The sequence below is a fragment of the Poecilia latipinna genome, unplaced genomic scaffold (assembly GCF_001443285.1).
Source record: "Poecilia latipinna isolate Pla-1442-1.1 unplaced genomic scaffold, P_latipinna-1.0 Scaffold549, whole genome shotgun sequence".
NCBI classification, from domain to species: domain Eukaryota; kingdom Metazoa; phylum Chordata; class Actinopteri; order Cyprinodontiformes; family Poeciliidae; genus Poecilia; species Poecilia latipinna.
This window is the reverse complement of record NW_015113165.1, coordinates 29,021-43,412: the sequence shown is the minus strand read 5'-3', so window position 1 is coordinate 43,412 and position 14,392 is coordinate 29,021. Positions and strand designations below refer to the sequence as shown.

Sequence of the window (14,392 nt, the reverse complement as noted above, 5' to 3'; positions counted from 1 at the left end):
TTTTAAATGGGTCTTTAATTCTTTTCCCAAAGAAAAAAAAAACCTTTTTTTTCCCCCCCCCCCCCCCCCCGAGACTTCCTCAGGAAAAAGCTAATTTCCTGTCTTTTCTGATCTTGTATCAGGAAAGATTTCCTGACACAAAGTCATCCAATGGAGTTGAGCCTCTCTAAAGGGAAATACCATTACCATATATGGACAATGGCGCAGCCTAAGTGACAGCAGAGTGTGGCTTTATATTTAAAAACTAAATGGATTGCTTTTGTGACACTTCAAATGTGAAAATGTGAAACAGATGTATGGCTGCTAATGGAAACACAGAAAATGATAGAGTGAGCACGACGCGCTTCGTCTCTCTGCACTTTTTGTGTGATTATAAAAACCTGAATCTTGGCTTCAACTCGGGGCAGAGGGATAAGGACAGAAAACATTTGCCATCCCAGCGGAGACGGACGGCTCTGGAGAAGTCGGCAACCAGACTGTTGACGAGTGTTCGCTTTGGGAATTTTCTCAGATATGAAAAGTTGTTATTTCACTGTATTTTTTTTTTTACTAATTACATAAGTAGGAAATGTCTGGAAATTACTTCATTAAATTAAATATGTGATTTTTCTCTGAGCCAAATGAACTACAGATTTTTTTAACCACTGCTTGTTGTGACAGCTTGAAATGACATTTTAGGAAGAAAAAATAATATTTTATTGTGGTGAGACACACATCAATGTTACACTAGAGCAGTTAAAGGGTTAAGCTGGTAATAGTTTCTCTACCTGAAGTGGAAAGATGTCACATCGGTGTGAGTTTGCTGAAACTTAAAATAGTTTTACTAGATTTTATCACCTTTGAAAAAGTTTTTTTTTATGGTGCTTATTCAAAACTTTGCAACCACAAGTTTTGAAAAAGATTGGCTGTCCATGAACTATTCAGAGACACATATGATAATTAGAATAATTGCTAAATTTTGAGAAGTACGCAACATTTTATAATTTTCAGAAAACATGCAAAATAAAAAAAAAACACAACATGTGCAAGAGCAATATAAAATAACACAGTTAGACAATATTAATTAGTCCCACACAGTTTGAGTGCTCGTTTCCAATGGTGACACTAAATGATTGAGCCACTTCTAGAGCAGCAAACGGTTGTATCGGGGTCCTAACTGAGGCCGACAGCAAGAGAAATAATGAGGATGAAGACACACACTGCGACACAACCACCTATCAGGATCATTTTCTGGATGGGGGACAGGGAGAGCAACGTGTCAAATAAAGGGTCGCCGGGACAAGCAAGCAAGAAAGAAATAAATAGAGAAAGAAAAAGGAACAACAGAAGAAAGTAAGAAAAAAGGAGAGAAAGAAGGAGCGGATTAGTGCTATTTTTAACCAGCAGGGGGCAGAATGGTTCCATTTTCTTTCAGAAGTTCTCCTTCCTCATGTGTTAAAAGAAGCTCAATTTGACTTTGTTTGGATGAAAGATGGGAAACCATCCAACGACCTTGGCAACATAATTCAAGCTCAAACTCTCTTCCACAAAACGGGCCTTCGGGTTAAGCAGAGAGAGATGGCCTGGGAGGGAAGCTGAGCGGAAGGGCGCTAAGAACCAATGGGTCAACAGATTTGGTCCAGTTCAATGAGAAATCAGCAAAACACAACTCAGGCCGTGTTTTGCATTTTATTTTCCAATAAAATGCACGTCCAATAGGGTCAAAAATCGTTTCTTTTTCTCAAGGACATTTAAAAAAAAATCTAGTTGGGTAAAATAAAAAGAGAGTAATTAGCAGAACTTTATTTTTTATTTTTTTACCATAGAAATGTAAAAGTTTATTTCCTTCATTAACACTTAAAATATATTATTGTGATCACTAAGAAGTTAATAATTGATTAAATAAGTGGCTAGTTCTGATGTAATAATTATATTTTTTGTAATATACAAATTAAACTCCTCCCTGGAAAAGTGTCCAGTTAGAGCCGCTTGATGAAGAATAACTCTTTCAGATGGATTACAGTTGGAAACTGAAACTTTGACTCATCGATTTTTAACAAAATGACAGACTTTAATACGCAAGTATAACTTTGTTGCTCTATCAGTTGCTACAGCAGATTGATTTATGTGTAAATGTTGACATAAAACAGATGAAGTTGGATTTAGAAGGCAATCACACTGAAGTGCAAAAAGAAAAAAAAAATCAAAAGAATCATGAGAAGAATGAGAGATGAGACACTTCCTGCACTTTTGTTTCTGTAATTAAGATCTCTGAGGTCATTATTTGATTTAGAGGCAGAGCCTAAATTTGTGGTTATCTCTGAGCTCCGTAATTCACTGGATCTGATACTTAAGACAAAAATCCAAAGGCGCCTGTAGAGATGGACTATCCTGAGTGAGTTGGTACCACCAGAGGTCAACACAGCCTCGTCTTCCAGTCAGTGCCACAATTCAATCCAATCCCAACACTCAGACGCTTTGCATGCAAACTGTACAACAGGTAAACATCCATGCACACAGACCACAGCCAGCACACCACTCCACTGGGGGCATGCAATGCTTCTGAAGCAGCGTTTTGCTGCGCATGCGCGCTCGTCACAGACACTCACCCTCCGGGCTTTACTCTGGTACTTAACCGCCTTCTTAGTGTCTGATACCGCCCTCTCCACATAGTCTACCGAGTGATCCACATTGTACTCTATGCGGTCTATCATTTCCCCCTAGAAAAGTTAGTGAGAGGGAGGAGGTGTGGGAGATGGACAGGAAGCAGAAGGAAGGGGCCAGGTGTGTGGGCAGGAGCAGGAGGAGTGGATGTAGGAAGAGAGAGGAGATGAAGGGAAGGAGAAGGAGAAAGAAAAGGAGATAAGTATGTCACCCGTCTGTTGGTCTTTTTGAACTTTTTGCATTTCGGGATGCGCTCCTTTGCTTCCTCCACATATTCCTGAGCACCCAGAACGCTCCGCTCGACGTTGTTCACCAGTTCGCCCTGCACACAGAACGAGAAGGCAGAGAGCGCGTTGGTGAAAAAGCAGAAATGCATCACATAGATCAGCGGTTCCCAGCCCTGTTTTCCTGAAACACCCACAGCTTGTATTTTCCAAAGCGCTTCACTCCTCTTCCACCACACGGTCACATCGTTCTCTGTTTATCACTAATCAGCATCTTTTGTGTGAAAATAGCACAATAAGAAAATATCTGGTTTATTGAAGTTTGTCTAATTTTCAGGCAAGACACTTATTATCCACAAGACTGGAGGGAAATTCAAAACCAATAATCCCTTTGATAAGTTCAGCTGACATTTCAAGCCACCGGAGCACAACATCATCTTCATGGGACGTTTTCGTTGCTCTTTGAAATATTTCCAACTCTGTTCCCAGTAAGCAACAAACCCGATTTCAGCTTTAAAGAAATACACACAAATAATTTAGATTTAAGTCCAAGATTTGACTATTCTTAACTGTGATTCAGACATAAATAGGTTTCCACCAAAGTGAAAGCGGCTCCCCATTGCAACAACAAAACATAATTATTGTAAATTTGTGATCATAAAACAATTACAAAGTCCAATTCAAAGCCAGTCTGCACAGCATGCATGCAAAAAAACAAACAAACAAAGATTTCATTTGCAACATAATAAAATTATAAACAGACTTTTATTACCTTGTGTTATTGGAAGGAGCTTTCTGTGTTGTCTAGAGCTTAGAGTCATTGCAGTGGTGACAGGGTTGTGCGAACACAAAGAGGAGAAAGCAGATAGAGAGACAGAAACAGAGCAATGCTGAAACGGTAAAATTACATTTTCATCTGAGCGTGATCTCATACCATGAGGAAAGTACATTAAAATTCGGATATTAATACACAAGCACACAATTACCTTCAATTAAAACAGTTGTCCTTATTTTGTTACGGCAATTTACTGACACAGGAGGTGATGCGACTTTCAGGAGACATTACCTCCGTTCGTATTTCAAACGCAGCTTAATGACTAACTTTTAGTGTTTGTTTAGAGTTTACATCGATGGAAGAACCGCAGCTCATAGACGACAGAGAAATTACAAAAGTGATAGGGAATTAAACTGTAAGCAGCATGTCTTTAAAAAAAACCTCTTGATGGTGAAGAAAATTTTGTAGAGATTTGATATTAGATGGAAGGCGTATGGTTGGAGAAACAATTCTTAGAGAATTGGAGAAACAATTAATAGATATTGGTGTGTAGATATAATGCATTTTGACTAAAGGTTGAACTTTTGGGGTACCACAAGGTTCTGTGTTAGGAACAAAAGTTAGTATTATGTTTAAGTGACATAACCAATCAAATGACTTCGTTATTTATTCCGGTAAAGATGTAAAGCAGTGGGAAGGGAACTAATGCTTTAAAACAGATATATTCCAGTAAAACAGCAGAACATGTGTGATAAGTGAGGCTGCAACTAAAAGTGCATAAAACCAGATTTCTGGGGGTGACGGAAATTCAGTGGTAAACAATGCATGAGGTGAAATGTCTAAAACGTTGCAATATAAGGGGAATGTTATACAGATTTTTTTATTTAAATTTTTTATGGAAACAGCGTTACAATTTTGTACACAATTGTAATAAAAACCGCAGCTATTGTCTGTTTTGTTCTAATTTATGGAAATGTTTAACATCATCACCTTGTTGTTTTTTTTCTCGTTTCATTTTTATTAAAGAGGTTCGGCCATTCAGATAAGAAAGCTTGTGACACATGTAGGTGTAAATGCATTTTTGCCATCATGTTCGATTTCACTTGTCTATATTTGTTCTAATAATGGCATCAAGAAATCTAAATAGATGTTGATGCGTTTCATTTGTCATTAATCCTCCATGTTATTTGCTGATGTGGGTTTTCTCTGTGGGGAGTTCAGCCCACACTCCTGCAGTCAGACATGGCAGCAGCAGCAGGACTGAAGTTCTCTGACAGCAGACACAACTCTGCACCGAAGGATTACTGATGTGTGTGTGCAAGGAATTAAGGAATTACGTCTCTGGATTAGCATCTGAACGATCCCCAGAATCACTCAGTTTGTACAAGACAGCATTTGTAACCGAGTAATGTTATCCATGCTTCTACCTTGATAATATAAAAAGTAAAAGTCTGAAAAGCTTTATATTTCTTCAACAGTTAAGAAGACAGTGTGCTTTTTTTCTTTTTTTTAATGCAGCAGTTACACAGATAAAGCCTGTCTCCAGAAATCCAAGCAACTTTAAAAATGAATAAATAAAGGCCTTGAACCAAAACTGATCTGACCCAAAATAATACATTTACTAAGATACACAGCATGGAGAACCTGTTGGAAATGGAAATCGGGCTACCACTGAACTTATTGTCTGCAAATTAAAACCTGCAGCTTCCTGAACATGAATAAAGAATCTAAATGAGGAAAAACCTTTTGAAAGCTCGTCTCTGGACAGCTGGACAGAGACACACAGAGAGAAGGAGTGTGGTTTTCACCTGGCTCTCCACCAACATGGCCATATCCATGAACATGTCATGAAGTTCCCTGATGCTGTTTTCCAGCTTGATGATCTCGTTGTGCCGCGTCTCGATCTCATTCATTGCTTGTTGGGTGATGTTATCCATTATTATCTGAGGATTAAAAGAGACGTGAAAATAACAGCAAGAAAGAACAAAATACTTTTTTTAAAACATGGCTATAGAGTCGCTTACCCCGGAGGTAAAGATGGCAGGGTTGTCACTCTCCAACATGCTCTCCAGCTCCTCATTTGTAGTGTTTCTTCCAGCTAAGTGGAAAAAACAAACCAAACACACAAATAAGCTACAGTCATGTTAAAGTGGTGTAACTTCTTTGACATCACATGCAAAGGGAAATTTATCGTTTGCTTAACAAAAATCTTCAAATTGTCTCATCACTCTTGCAGAAACCAAAAATTTCAAAGCAGCCAACATTCACTGTGAAAGAAACCGACGTGGCAGAGCAAGAATTTGGTGCGATAAGAGGTTTTATTCTGTCATTTACATGTTTAAGACAAATATTTAGCTGCAAAAACAAACAAACAAAAAAAAACTCTCCACGAATGATTTGACTAACAGCCATTTCTCTCATATGACTTCTTACATGAGTGAACCAATAATTTTATACATCTTGTCTTGTAATAAAGACGAAGCAAGTAGAGAACTCCAACATATCGACTGTGCAATATCTGAATTTATTTATTTATTGTTGTTATGATGTAACTTTCTGCTTCAGTCGGCCTCCGATCCAGCAGTTCACTGAGTTCAAACTCAGGTTAAACACAAGTGGTATTCCTATAGGCGTTGCCATAGAAACACATCTGCCATAAATCACCGGGCTCAACATGTGGTGAAGTGATTCTTCTGTGAAAGCTTCAACTGGACTCCTCCAAAGATCATTCTTGTCTTCAAGGTCAAATAATTTAACTTATCTGGTCCAGAAGGCCTTTGGAAACACCAGTAAAGTTAGATGAAAAGGTTTCCTTTCATGGCCAGAATCCTTTCAGTCTAAGATGATGTAAAACTAATTTTACTCTGGGTTTTGACATTGGCCGTTTTCAATTCATAGTCATTTGAAACCTTGGTAGTTTCATGGTTGTCCCTCAAAATCAGATCCAATTTCCTCCAGTCTCAGGCTGAGGATGGCGGTTTGGGTCTGAGGCTGATCCAAACCGGTTTGGAGCTGGAGGGAAGCTCCCCAACGTTAAGCTTTATGAATGGCTCTGAGCTCAGGCCTTCAGAAGACATGTTGATATTTACAGCCAATAAATTAAAATGAACTTTTCCGATTCTGGGGAAAAAAAAAAAAAAAGCTGCCAGAATTATGTGGGAAACGTCTGCAACTCAGTGAGGCATATTTTTGTAAGTATTGAGTAATTTTGACTATGTTGATGCAGGAATCCACAAAAAGTTGTGTTGATTCAAATAAATCTATAAAAACCACAATATAACATTCAGGCCAATGGTAAATTTATCCAAACTTCTGTTGAATAAAGATATTTTTTTCTCTTAAAATCAGTCTGTCAGGATGTTTAAATGACCTTAAGGTGCGTCATAATAGTTTAGCTTCTTGTTTTCGAGCTCCTCTCTGTAACTCCAGTCTCCCTCCACCTACTAATCCTCGTGTATGTCACCATCGCTTCCTGCTGCATTTGCTCCTCATCCATTTTTATTTGCCCCAGCAGAGTTGTCCTACTTCATGAACAGCTTTTCTACATCTCTTGTAATATCCTACAGTGTGAATGCGGAAACCGCCTGCAGAGTTGCTACTCTGGAGGTCCATTACTCCCACTGTTACGGCACGTCTCTGTCAGATGTTGTCAGCATCATTTCAAAATCGTTTCCATGCACATATTAAATCTCTACTTGGTCTACATACAGCTCACAAAAGAAGTTTTTGCTCCATTTCTTTTTTGTTGTTGTTGTGGAAAACCTAGTTTCCATCAAATAGTTTCTAGCTGTGGAGTTTAGTTTTTGTATGAGCCACAAAAATATTATATAACACAGCAACAAAAAAGAAGCATGAATGAGTATGTCAGCTTTCTTTTGACCTAACAGTAAAGAACAATATTCTGGTGTAATACGTCAATCTTCTTAATATATATTTGTAGTAACTCCTAATTCGCCACATCCAACATGGCGGCTCCACTTCAGCCTTGTGGAAGCCTGAGGGAGAGACCTCCGTTCTCTGCTGGAGGTCTCAGAGGTTGTTACTGGAATCAGCTGCACCAACTCCTCCAGCCTTGGGGTCAAAGGGCCAAATGCACCAATAAACACTCACATCGCTGAGGCCTCCAATCTCACAACCTCTGTAGTTCCTCTCTGAGCCTCCAGGCTGCGCTCAACCTGTATAATACCGGTTACAGAGGCTTGGCTACCAGTGTTTTACACCCAGCTGTTATATGCTGGATTATTCATTTTTATACAGCCTGCATCTCGAGTCCAGAGTGGTGTGGCAGGTCCTGACCTCTACTGTTCCTGTCCTGCCTCACATTAGTGCCTCTGCATCCTCCTCCAGTCCAGCCCCCTGTAGCCATTCATGAAACTTTCTTTAACTCTTACTCAACCTGTTGGTGCTTAAAACTTTAAGTTTCTAGACATTCACTTAGCAGTTCGTTACAGTGAGGCATCTTCCTAATGTATTCAGGGATCTTGACACTCGCTGGTCCTCAGCCTGCCTCCTTTCTCTTGCCATACATCTCAGGATGCTGGTCTGCAGATGGAAACCTCCCAAGTGCTCGCTTATTTTCAGATAAAGCAATCTCTATGGGTTGTGTCTACATAAAGATTGTTATCTGTGGAGGCAATTTGCAGCACCCTAGCAAACTGCAATATTAAGTGATGCTTAACAGTATTAAATGGATGTATTGTATATTGTAAATGTCAAAATCTAGGCTACTGCAAATCTAAAAAAAAACGCAGAACAATTATATTTTTGCCCATTTGTTTCCCACGGTAGGGAAAACTGTGTGTATTTATAAATAATGATGGCTGCCTTCCACTCGGCACATGCTGGCTCGTTGTCCTGGTGAAACCAAGACAACTAGTGAAACAACTAGGATGAAACTCCATTTGTGTGTTTCCTGCTATACAAACTCGAGGGAGGCTGAAGAGATCCTCTTACAGGAGGAGATTACTGGATTCCTCAAACATGCATGCAAGAGTCAAGGCAACACCAGGCATATTTCTGATGAGGGAATAACAACGCAATATGATGTAAAGCTCAAAAAAGTCGAATTTACATGATACTGCCCCTTTAAATAATCTCCTAAAAGAAAGGCGCCCCATTAAATCTAATAAAAGTTCAAAACTGCGTTAAAACCTAAATATTTTTTAGTTATTCTGCCAAAGAGCAACAGATTGATTTTCTCTAAACTTGTCTTTTGCATTGGTAGAAATATGATCAGCATTTAGATGAGTTATCGCAACTCAGTCTGTGATAAAAGCCTCACAGTGAGCCAAGCTGAGCTTACAGCCATAAAGAGGAGCATAAGGCGGCGTGAGCTGATTATGGTATTAATAGCGAGTACTATAGCCTTCCCCAAATTTCTTCCTTTTCACCACACAATCATAAAAGTGGAGGGTTTCTGGAAAGCTCAGATTATGCAGATGTCCAGGCAGGTTGCTCTGCTCTCCTTCCTCCCTGTTAGACTCCAAACAGCAGGAGCGCAACCACAAAAGCCTCCTTCCACGACGTCATCAGAGTGTGTGCGTAGCCGTGCGTGTGACCAAGACTTTGAGGATGTTGGAGATTGAAAATGGGACACAGATGAAGCATCAGTCAAACTTTACAGGACTTCAGCTCCACTTGGCTAAACATTTATGAAGCAAATCAACTCTATTCACACCAATGAACTTCCATTTAGGTGGCATGAAGTGGTCAAATACTTTCACTAAACAACTTAAGAATCTATTTTAGTTCACAATTCCAATTTATTTATTACATTTTTTTTTATGTGCAAAGCGTTAGCTCACACACACATGCAGACACGTCGTTGTTTTCTTTAAAGCCCTTACAAGCTCCAAGGGAGGCTCTTAATTGTTACCATGGAGACCTAAACCCTGAAAAATCCAATATGAAGCAGAGAAGTATAACTACACCCATAGTGTTCATAGGCTATTAAATCTTTAATACTACCTTGCTGGCAGTAATTGCACTATTTCATTTCCTGTGTCTGGTGAACCAGAAGCGTCGTCCTCCAGGAGCGGAGAGCACAAAAAAGGTCCTCAAGCTTTCCATGGTTGTATTTTCCCCATCCATAATTAGAATTATTTTGTAACTCTTTCTTGTTAATCTTATAAGAAACATTACAGCTCAAGTCAGATTTTCTATACAGGTGAGGAGGACCTTGTTTGACCACATCAGAGTCATTTTCCTGTGCCGGAGCGAGCAGCTAGTGGAGCGGTCCGATGGGAAATGGAAAACAATAATCAAATGTCAGAGAGACACCCTGCAACGCCTGAGGTCGACCTCTCCTCGGCTCAGTCGGCCTGGCTGTTTACAGCACACAGGTCTAAAATACCAACATATGCATTTCTACATACGTTTTAGTCGACAAACAGATTTATTTGGATGGACGGAGGGATGACTTCACAACCCTAAATAGCAGCATCGTCACGGTGGAGCTGAAATCCTCCAACACGACGGTCGCAGGGCGCCCCGGCGTTTCTTTCTTGTCCTTTTCATGTCTGCACCCATCAGCCGGAGTGGAGGTGAGCGGGAAAAGAGAGAAGCTGCAGCAGAATCGATACCGAGACCGAATGTTTCCCTCAGCGTGTGACATTTCATCGATTCACACACAAAGCCAGTCAGAGGTGTTGGAGCTGCAGCGACGCAAGGAATTAAATCTTTAGATGAACAGAATTAAAAGAAAGGGGAAAATCCTCCCTCAGACTTGTAAATAATTAACATTTCCTGCGTCCTCAAAGCGCTGCCTGTCTTTCTGTGTGTGTTTTTTTCCATTGATGCTTGTGTGTGATCCCTCCCTTGGCGACAGTGAAAGCCTCCTGTGATTCCAGCAGCTGACGAATCAAACCCGAGCGCATCTGGAAGAGCTCAAGGAAAAAGTGACTCAGGTGTTTGACTTCATGAGGTGTGTTTTTGTCCTTTGACTAGGCCCACAGAGTGCTGTGAGCCCCACTGTCGTCTAGAAAGTGGCGCACAAAGTGGAGATAAACTTGCTGCATGCGTCCGGTCTTCCCTCAGCCATCACCACTAAATAAGTCACGGCGTTCATCTCTGTATGGACGCACTTATGCTTTGCGTACATTTAGGCGACTGCATCACGTATTAAATGAGGAATCGTCCATCTGGTCCACGATTGAAAGGCTTACATTTAATACCTGTCAGTTCATCTGACGCATTCGGCGCAACGGGGAAGAGGAGAGCTGCGGTAACCTGCTGAGTGTGTCCAAGTGTGTGTGGGTGTCGATGAAAAGCGATTTGATTCTGAAAGCGGTTGTTGTGGCGCCAGGGAGACACAAATAAATGACAGAAAAGCGAAAGTGAAACCTGAGCTGCCGTAGAGGGAAAAACACACTCTCCTAGGATTTTGTTTATTAGAATATTGCTGGAAACTGAACACAAGTGTCCAAAAAAACACACAACACTTAAGAAGAGTGAAAGAAAAAAGTCAAAATGATGAAACAGAAGTTGAAATGAATAAAACAAAAGACAAAAAGGAATATTAATAGTAAAGTCGAAATGGAAAAAATCTTAATGTTGCCAAGTATTTCTGGTCGAGTTTTCAGTGCGAATATTTTAGATCACTTGAAAAACGAATTTACAAGTAACTTTTCAGCAAGATATAGGAGCTTGTTTTACGTCAATAATTTTTGAACATTGACAAAAAGGTACTAGTTCCTCTTGAAGATTATTTTATTCACAACGTGGAAAAAAAAAGAAGTAATCTAAGATATTTGCATTAGAAACTAGAAAACAATTCTTGGTAAGATTTTGTGTTTTTGCAGTGTGATATTTTCAAAATAAAATTTCTACGCTGGAGTAGATTAAAGTGATATAAAACCAAACCAGCACAACGATCTGCTAAAACCTCGTGGAAATGAACATCTGATCATCATCTGGATGCACCTCAGGTCTCAGCCAGAGCTGATCTAATTCAAACGTTAACTAAAATAAATTTTAAAATGAGTCAAAAGTTGTCGGTCCCTCTAGCCCCTCACCACGTTACAGTTATATTCTAAATAACTCATGTTGTAAAATAAGATAAAAAAAGTTTCAACGGCTTTACAGAAAATCAACAGATTTGTAGAAATCTTAAAAAAAAAACAAATCAAGATCTTACTAATCAAAGTGAACAGGAAAACTATTTTTCTCTGTTGCTTTTTGTTGTGTCAACGATGTAACCAGAAACCTGCTTACAGGTTGATCAGAGAATCTCAGTTCGTGTATTTTTGTTGTCCTTGACTCAGGATTTTGAGGAACGGTCTCTTCAAAATGCCTCTGGTTTCTCCCAATATGCCGTTTTAAATTGGAAACTTTTATTACGTCTATTCCTGCCAAATTAAGCCCATCGGTCTTGTGATGGTTGGAAAGAGAAATGATGCATTTTTCTGTCCATTTCTGTTTACTTCTGCAGTAAATTTAGAACACTTCTTCTAGTTTAGGTTCCGACGTAAATGAGCAAAAATCTCCAAAAGGATAGAAAATGTGATCTTGCAGTTTGCTGAATATCGTTCACCAGTGGAAGCTGTGGAAGTTGAAGGAGCTGGAGCAGCGTCGGCTCGAGGAACGGGCAACGATCCCAGCGTCAAGATGAAGTGAGCGCATGGAGAATCATCCAGAGCGACTTGTAGCTGTAATTAATTGCTGCAACAGATGTCTACGGAAAGCAGTGAATTTAGAGGAGAGAGTAATTATGCACACTAAAGTTTTCTATTTTTCCTACTTGTTTGCTTCACAGTAAAAAGAAAATGAAATGTTGCAGACATGCTCTCTGAGTGAAATGATGCAAACGATAAAACAGGTGGATACATTTGAAAGTCACTTCGTGTGAATGAAAGCAGCTTTATGTATTTTATTTTGTGTAATTATTTTGGGACATAAATGAGAACAAAGAGCCCTCTGGTTCTGTAATTAAGTTCTTAAGCGACAAAGACAAGTCATTTCAGTTTTATTTCGTGTGAACTGAACCTTGAATACGAGGTTGTGGAAGGAAATTTACGAATGAGGCGCATGAAGAAAGTAACTGATTAAAGCTTTTGGCATCAGCTCAGAGTCTCAACAAAAAAAAGCTTTCCAACACTTAATCTGGAGGAAACTTAGTGTAACTCAAAATATATAATATAAAATGTATTAATTTATCATTCTGCAACAATAACAAGCTGTGTTTGTGTTTTTAGGAAGTTTTTTCTTATCATTTCTGAGTTATCATTGTTAATGTCTTTCCATATTTACTTCATTTCTTTTTTCTGTATTCTTTATCATTTAGACCTTGTCATAGTTCATTCCTTAGTGTTTAGCTTCTTTCTTAATCTTTGTTTATGTTATATTTCAGGTTATACGTTCAAGTTCCTGTGGTGTTTTCATTCAGATTCCTCTGATCTCTCCGTCGTTTTCTCCTCTGATCAATTTTCTCCTAATTTTACTCACCTGGTTCCTGTGTCTCTGATCCCATTTCCATTGTTTTTAAAAGGCCCAATTTTAGTTGTTGTTTTTTTGTCCTTTTATTTCATCATTAAAACTTTTCACTTCACCCCTCTTCCTCTGGTTTTCTAGCATTCGAGTTCAACAAAATGCAAGCTACTGATACTTTTGCTGTCCAGATTTTATTTTTCAATTAGAGCACAGTTAAAACCTACTTTTACATTTCAGAACGAGAATGATTGCAACAAGTGAAAAGCAAATTCACATTTGAGCTGCTCTAGAGAGTTTTAGTGCCAAGAAAAGAAACTATGGTTGGAGTTGACAGTACACCGTTAAGCACCATAAACCCATTTATCGCCCGTCCTCGGTGTGCATTAGTGGATCTACTCACTGATCTCCAACTGTCTCTGAATGCGGCCCTTGCAGCGCTCTCTGTAGTCCGACTGCGTGGTGTTGTACTCTGACATCACCTCGACGAACTTCCTCGACAGCGTGGAGTGCTGGGGAAGCGAGGAAGAAGAAGAAGAAGAAGAAATGCTTCATCCAGGTAGGAAAAACAGCTGCAGTTAGATTACAGAGAAACGTTTTCCCAAAGCCTTTGGTGTTTGCTTGAACTCTACCTGCGTTTTGCGTATCCTCAGGTCAGCTGACGATCTGTTCTGCCCTTCCTCCTGCTCAATGGTTTGCTGAATACCTGAACAACAACAAAAACATACTAATATATAAACACTTGATCAGCAATTGACCATTTAACTCAAACAAAAACTCAGAACAAGATCTATTTCAAGATTCAAGTTTTATTGCACTGGATGCGTCATTTTTTAATATAATTTTCTAAGTTACTATTCCTGTTTTTTCATTTTTATTGCTTACATATTTCTTTTAGAATTAGTTCTTTGTATATTTCTTTTTCTAATCTCATATCAATCTTTTGTTGAATTTAATTATGATAAAACTCTTTCTTGATGATTCATTGCTCCTTTAAATCTTAAATGAAGTTTCATTAATTTTACAATCTTTCTAGAATAAATTATTAACTTAATTATATATAAGTTCAGTCCATTTTTTACCATTTAATTAATTCCCCAGTTGTTTCTTTTTCGTCGTTCATAAGAATCTTTCTTGAATGTACTTTGAAATTATTATTAATTTGTTCTTTTAAATCTGCCAGAGTTATGAATAATTTTGGACTTAAATGTTCCATAAAATATAACAAAATGCTCCTCAAATGTTTTTTTTTTTTGACAAATGTCTTCCAGAAGAAATATCGACAGCAGATTTGCTTCATCCTCCCCAAACCTCAGCCATCTCTTTG

The 14,392-nt window shown here is 38.9% G+C and overlaps 1 protein-coding gene across 3 annotated transcripts in view; it reads right to left on the bottom strand.

The window, feature by feature from the left end:
* The window catches only part of stx1a (syntaxin 1A (brain)), a 46,448-nt gene that overhangs the window by 4,887 nt on the left and 27,169 nt on the right, over positions 1 to 14,392 (bottom strand). The window contains exons 4-9 of one of the 3 annotated variants that reach the window (XM_015041392.1): positions 13,698 to 13,771; positions 13,469 to 13,577; positions 5,667 to 5,740; positions 5,451 to 5,585; positions 2,855 to 2,965; positions 74 to 1,230 (exon numbers count right to left, since the gene is read on the bottom strand). In XM_015041392.1, the coding sequence (XP_014896878.1) occupies positions 1,153 to 1,230; positions 2,855 to 2,965; positions 5,451 to 5,585; positions 5,667 to 5,740; positions 13,469 to 13,577; positions 13,698 to 13,771 (581 nt within the window). In that variant the 3' untranslated portion in view covers positions 74 to 1,152. Of the gene's footprint in view, positions 1 to 73; positions 1,231 to 2,588; positions 2,700 to 2,854; positions 2,966 to 3,639; positions 3,678 to 5,450; positions 5,586 to 5,666; positions 5,741 to 13,468; positions 13,578 to 13,697; positions 13,772 to 14,392 lie in introns of those variants that run through there. The other 2 variants (XM_015041393.1, XM_015041391.1) reach the window with 2 other exon arrangements.